The sequence below is a fragment of the Sarcophilus harrisii genome, chromosome 3 (genome assembly GCF_902635505.1).
Source record: "Sarcophilus harrisii chromosome 3, mSarHar1.11, whole genome shotgun sequence".
Classification (NCBI taxonomy): Eukaryota; Metazoa; Chordata; class Mammalia; order Dasyuromorphia; family Dasyuridae; genus Sarcophilus; species Sarcophilus harrisii.
Window position 1 is genome coordinate 461597806 of NC_045428.1, and position 7142 is coordinate 461604947.

The window sequence follows — 7142 nt, forward strand, 5'->3', positions numbered from 1 at the left end:
CTAATAGTTTCTAATAATTTCATTTCTTTCTTTTTCATTTATTTTAATATCTTTTTTCTTTTTGATACTAGTAATTGAGTTTTCTTGTTTTAAAATATACTGCTTTATTTGTATTTTTCATCACATTTTAGTCATTTATTAATTGAGTGAGCTTTTTTGTCTTATTTTTGGTACTCTCTTCTTTGATTTTTCAGGATTTACTTTTGGTCTTTAATTGTGATTAAATATATAGTTTTAAAAGGTTTCTTTAGGGACCAAAATGGCATATATATAAGAAAAAGTAGCATCACAACATGGAGAGTATTGCCATTCTACTCTTTAACCCTTTCCTTCATTTGTGTATTCCTTTAGTTATTAAAAAATAATACAAGATATATAATGAAGGAATTTACAATTTGTTGAGGTTTGGTGGTGAATGAATACAATTTCTACTTGGAGAATTAAATGTGTGTGTGTGTGTGTGTGTGTGTGTGTGTGTGTGTGTGTGTAGGCACAATTAACAAACTTCCTCATATTCAAAAACTATATAATGATAGAAGATCCAACTTCTTGAAAAGCTCAGTGAGCCTGGCTTTTGTATTATACATGGTGGAGAGAATATGTTCCTCTGGATAGAAGTAGAACAATTTTCTCTAACTTTATTCTATGTTAACAGAAATTTATAGACTGATCTTGAGAACTGAGTGTTCCTTACTCTCTGATTTCATGCTTTTTATTTTTTGCATCATGTAAAAATGTCTTAGAGATGGCAGCTGCATATGGCATTGTTCAAGAGAGAAATTCTCTGATAAGACCAAAGTTAGAAAAAAAAATTGGAAAATTAAAGTCTGGAATCAACAATCCTTTGTATGAAGTTAAGGGTTGAGTAGAGGATTGAATCCCTTGAGAAAAAAAATAAGCTCCTTTGTGCAGTATGTAAACATGAGCTCTGTAATTCTTTCTCCCTGAAATGTCTATTCCCAGAGAGAGAACTTGCTGTTTCCTCACTGTTTCCAATTGGGACCATGAAATTTTCATACCTAGAATAAAACCGACAGTTTCCTATCACCCATTGATTCTGGAGACACCTCTGGGCACTATTTTACTCCCTTGTAGGTGGAGCAGACTTTTTAGGTCTGTTCACAGTAAAAACTTGTAGTTTTTATATCTCAAAACATACCCTACATCATTTCAGATGGTGAGATGTGTACTCCAATTCCCTCCTAGAAAAGGGAGCCTCACTGTCTCAGAGAACAAATTTTTGATCATCCTCATCAGAATTATTTCTCTTTCAGGAGAAATTAGTAAGGGAGAACATTCAAGTGTCTGGGAAGAGGAAAGGTGAGTGTAAAACACAACCTTTTAAAAAAATTTGCAACTCTTTTCTCCTCCCTACCTTGCCAACCTGTAGATAGAAGATCCCACAAAATACCACATCCCTGAACTCTGTCACTATCTCATATATAAGTCTTTTGGTCTTGGTAAGAATATGGAAGAAAGCATTAAAGATAATTGGATACTTTCTACCTTTAATTCCCAAATAAAATATTTCATCCCTAACCTATGTCACTGGCTCATCTATAGGTCTTGTAAGGATGTGGAAGAGAACATTCAAAGATAATGGGATAGTCCCCTAACTCTTTAGGACTCTATAGTAAGAGGAAAGGGACTCTGAATCAAGGTTTCAGAAAAATTTGATGGTTCAATGGATAAGATCATGGGATTGGAATTAAAAACTTGAATTCAAATCTGGTTCAGTCATCTACTCCCTGTGTGACCTTGGGAAATATCACTTAATTTGTTTGTCTCAGTTTTTTCAAGTATAAACTGAAGATAGTAGCATCTACTTCCCAATGTTGTAAAATTTAAATAATATATCTGTAAGGGATTTAGGGCAGTACCTGACCCATAATAGGTGCTATATAAATGCTTGCCATTATTATTTTTATTACTAATAATATTATTGATAATTTTGTTAATAAGTTGACTATAGCTTTTGTAGAACTCTTTGAGATACTATTTCACCACTTCTGAAATAAGGACACTAGCTAAAATATTTAACCAATGTGTCCAGCATAGGAGTGTTGTGGAGAAGGGGAGGAGACTACTGTTATTTTCCTGATTTCTTTTTGTTTTAAAATCTAAGGAACATTAACTATTGCTCCACAGGGGACCTCAGGAAGAATTTTTTGCATTAATCAAGTTCATGGAGACTGTGGCTCAGCCAATCAAATTACCTAGATATTTTTGGAATGATAGCATGGAATAATATTGATGCTTTGCAGAAATTTCCAGATTTACCCCTTTTATTAAATGAGGAAGAGGGTTCATTTAGTTTCTCCCTCCCCATTAATAGTACAATTTTTCTCTTCTCCTCATAGATCCCTCAAGATGAAAGAAAATGGCTTTGGAAAATGCCTCTTTAGTCACTGAGTTCATCTTTGCAGGCTTAACAGATCAACCAGAGCTCCAGCTACCCCTATTCTTCCTGTTTATGGGAATGTATATGATCACTATAATGGGAAACTTGGGATTGACTGTTTTAATCAGGATGAATTCTCAGCTTCACACTCCTATGTACTATTTCCTCTTTAACGTATCTTTCATAGATCTCTGCTACTCCTCTGTCTTTACTCCCAAAATGTTGATGGGTTTTGTACTAAAGAAAAACATCATCTCTTATTCAGGATGTATGGCTCAGCTCTATTTCTTCTGTTTTTTTGTTATTTGTGAATGCTATGTGTTGACAATAATGGCTTATGATCGTTATGTTGCCATCTATAATCCATTGCTATATAATGTCACAATGTCCAATCAGGTCTGCTCTTGGCTATTGGGTGGAGCATATGCAATGGGGTTTGCTGGTGCCATGGCTCACACTGGATGCATGCTGAGATTGGTCTTCTGTGATGCTCACATCATAAACCATTATATGTGTGACATCCTCCCCCTCCTCCAGCTCTCCTGCACCAGCACCCATGTCAATGAGCTGGTAGTTTTCATTGTTGTGGGCATAAATATTATAGTACCTAGTGTCACCATCTTTGCATCTTATACTCTTATTCTGTCTAGTATCCTGAGCATGAGCTCTACTGAGGGCAGGTCCAAAGCCTTCAGCACCTGCAGCTCTCACATAATTGCTGTTGCTCTTTTCTTTGGGTCAGGTTTATTCATGTATTTTAAGCCATCTTCGTCAGGGTCTGTGGACCAGGGCAAAGTAGCTTCAGTCTTTTATACAAATGTGGTGCCCATGCTAAACCCCCTTATTTACAGTTTAAGGAATAAAGATGTTCAAGCTGCCATGAAGAAAACCTTAAGGAGAAGATTGTTTACAAGGACAGCAACAGGACTTTCATAATTTGTTTTGAACTCAGGGATCAAGATTTTTTTTTTTTTTTGCCTTGATTAATTGCAATTAACTCAGGAAGGAATTCTTATCCAAATTATTTTCTTCCTGTTCTCTGTTGCCCAACTTTCTACCAATAGGAGTTCTTTCAGTTTAAAGATGAAGTTGATGCGGGAAAGATTCCAATCTTTGATTCCCAACCCCCCTAGATAATGTAAATTACCCTTTGACTCACAAATCCTGGTCCCTTTGAATTCCAATAGAAGATCCAGACCTGTCCCAGCCCCACCGGGACCTGAGCCAACTTTGGGGCTACACCCCAAAGCCCCTCCAGCTAAGTCTCCGACTTAAAAGGGCCACTCTGGGAACCCCTCTTTGCAGAGATTCCAAACATGCCAGCCATGTGAGGACCCTCTGTCCACTGGACCCTCTGTCCAGTGCCCTCTTTATCTCTACCTTCACCTATCTCCTAATTCTAAACTCAGTAATAAACCTCTTTTATCAATCTAGCTCTCTGGGCCAATAAATGCTTTTATTGGGAATTCCGCGCTGCTACTACACCTCATATACCGCCGTATCTTTGGGCCGAATCCAAGGGGGTTGCAGGGGAACTCTGTTTGACTCCCTGTACCCCAAACCTGCCACTAGACCTTAACTAAACCCTAATTTCATTTAGGTACCTCAAATGTAGACCTCAACATGTGGTCTACACCTCAACATTTGGTTCCTGACCTCAACAAAGTGGAAAGTGTAAGAGTCTAGAAAGAGGGTTAGGATTTTAATACTGATGTTCTTTCTCTATACTCTTTGTAGGCTCCTTCTTTTTAATTTGTAATTGGATTATGTGGCTTCTAAGATCCTTATAAATCTTTGATCTGTAACCTTGTGGGGAAATGTAAAAACACCATGTAATCATTCATCAAATCATATCTTAATCTTTCCTCCCTTGCCCATTGCTATTAGTAACTTAGGAAGGTAATACATGAAAATAGGCTTCTGGATAAATATTGATGTGTCCAAGTTACAGTGATATAAAACAATCCCTTCAATCTTCTATCTATCATATCTATCATATGGTCTTATAGCCCCTTTTGATATTGTACTTTTGTTACTTTTTTCCTCTCAAAATTGTAATAAAAATTGGATAGGTGTACAAAAGTATAATTTGTTCCTAATATCAAAATTCAAAGTAATTTCCTGTCATATTCACTGACCCAATCCTTTATGCTTCAAGGCATAGCTCTCTATTGTATGTTGTTACAGATGTTTTCTAACTCTCACAATAAACATACAAAAGGACTTGTCTGGTTCAGAACAATAATTAAACATCCTCAGTGTGGTGTAAATGGAAGCTATTTATAACTAGAAAATGATGAGAAAAGTTGTAAGAGGAAAAGTTTTTATTTTCTGAAAAAATTGCTAGTAGTAAATATTCTTATAATAGGTACAGCATGTGAAAGATCAGAACAAGTTGATATAACTTATATACCAATCCTGAAGGAAGTTTCTGTTCCCTGGTCAAATTGAGTGAACCCCTAGAATGGAAAAGAAATTTTTTTGTTTCCCAACAGTTATTATCAGAAGCTAATTGGAAGGATGGGAAGACACCAAGTTGTGAAAATATGTTTGCCATCTTGTCCAACATTTTCACATTGGACATGAAAGCTAAATACTTGACCACATTGACATAGGTAGTAAGAAGAAGAGTCTATATATGAAGAATTGAACATTTTTTGAGGAACAGTTTAGAATTTAGAGTTATTATAGTTGAAAGGGAATATAGCAAATTATAAAAGAATGCTGAGATTTTATTTCAGATTCTCTCTAGTGTATCTAATAATTAATTGACATTGACTGATTTCTCACAGCTTAAGTTTTCCACATCAAAACAGAAATAACAAAACTAGTTCAAAAAGTTGTACCGAAAATCATTTGATAAAATATAGGAAAAAATGTTTGGCAAATCATAAAGTGGTCTCTAAATGCCAGTTATTACTTGTTATGTACCACTTTCTGTTCTCCTATGTTTTTAGTTTCCTGTCTGAAACACCTATGTTTTAAAGATTTTAATTCAATGTACTTTGGATATGCATTTGATAGGATAACATATATTAATTTTTTTTCTTTTTTATGACTCAGAAACACATCTGAGTAGTTCTAACAGTTCAGTCTTTGATAGTCATCCAGATCTGGAGCAATTTGTTAGTTATATTATCCTGATTATTTGTATTGTGAACATTTGTCATTTTTCAATCTCCAAAATGTAATATGTCTCTCATGTCTAATTATAACCACCAGGTCATATCTTTCTAGGTATTCTTTGTGTGCTAAAATTTTAAATCTTTAAATAATGCAGTTTACAGATTTCCTGTTTCTTTTCTTTTTTCAAAAGTTTTTATTTTTTTTATGATTACTTATAAAGATACCTATAAAAGTAAAGACAAACAACATTCACTAAAAATTTATCTCCAAATTCTCTCTTTCCCTCTGTTCTCTCCTCCTTTCTTGAGAAAACAAGTAGTTTGATAGATATGCATGTGCAGTCATGCAAAATATATTTCAATATTAGCCATATTGTAAAAGAAAACACAGACAAAAAAATCCAGAAGAAAAATAGAGTAACAAAAAGCATACTCCAGTGTGCATTCAGACTCTATTGGTTCTTTCTATAAAGATGGATAACATTTTTAATCATAAATGTTTTGGTAGTGTTATGGATAATTATATTTCTGAGAATAGCTAAGTCATTTATAATAGAATTAGAAATTCTTTCCATAGACATATATCTGAGAGATAAATTATTCCCCCTCTAAATTAGTTATGGTATCACTAATTATATCTCAATTTATATCTCAATTCTCCTCTCCCCATTTATCTTTCTCTCTATTTATTTTTATTCTTTCCCTCCTCAAAAGTCTCTTTTGCTTCTGATCTCTGCCCCTGTAAATTCACCCTCCCTTCTACTGATACCTTATCTAATTAAAATTTTCAATGCAAATAATAAACACAAAACAAAAACTCATAAAATTCTTCTTAATAATCCCACTGGACACAAATAGCTCTGCAAACATATATAGACATACAAGTTGTAACTTTTCTAAACAAAGAGAGCTAACATTAAGCTTAGAATCAGAACTATGGATTTTGAGATCTAGGGGAGAGTCAGATCTCCACTTGCAGTCCTCCAGGAGAAGCCACTCTTGTTTGAAAGTCCTTCATTTCATTAAATATCCATTTCCCCCCTGCAGGATTATATTCAGTTTTTCTGTGTAGCTTATTCTTGGTTGTAATTAAAACTCCTTGGCTCTCCACATACAGTTAGTTGGATATAATATTTTATGAATGACTTACCCAATTCTATTTTTTAAGGAATTATTTTCTGCAGCTAATTTTTGTCTTTTCCATTTGACCAGTTCTACTGTTTAAGGTATTCTTTTCTTTTGTGGGTTTTTGGCCAATTCCTGTTTTTAGAGGTGATATTATCTTTAATTTTTTTTTTTTGCCTCCTTTTTCAAGCTGTTGATTCTATTTTCATAATTTTCTCACAACATTCTCATTTTTTCTTAATTATTATACCACTTTTATTTGATTTTAAAAATTGTTTTTGAGCTCTTCCAAACTATTTTTGGGTCTTATGACCAATTTATATTTTTCTTTGATTCTTTTTGAATTTAACTATTTTGACTTTGTTGTTTTTTTCTGTTTTTATGAATTGATCTTTCCTCTTCTGATATTTAATTTTCTATGGTCATGTTCTTTTTTGTTATTGTTTGCTCCTCTTTTCCTCATTCAATTTTTTGACTTTTAACTTTGTGTT

General features: G+C 33.9%; 1 protein-coding gene across 1 annotated transcript; it reads left to right on the plus strand.

The window, feature by feature from the left end:
• The first annotated feature begins 2356 nt into the window (after nt 1-2356).
• On the plus strand, nt 2357-3348 carry LOC100918456 (olfactory receptor 8B3-like). The gene has a single exon (XM_003764372.3). The coding sequence runs from the start codon at nt 2381-2383 to the stop codon at nt 3335-3337; it is 957 nt and encodes a 318-aa protein (XP_003764420.1). The 5' UTR covers nt 2357-2380; the 3' UTR covers nt 3338-3348.
• The last annotated feature ends 3794 nt before the right edge of the window (nt 3349-7142 follow it).

Bases quoted from the DNA above. Each gene is read 5' to 3' on its own strand.
- LOC100918456 (XM_003764372.3), top strand. From the start codon at position 2,381: ATGGCTTTGGAAAATGCCTCTTTAGTCACTGAGTTCATCTTTGCAGGC.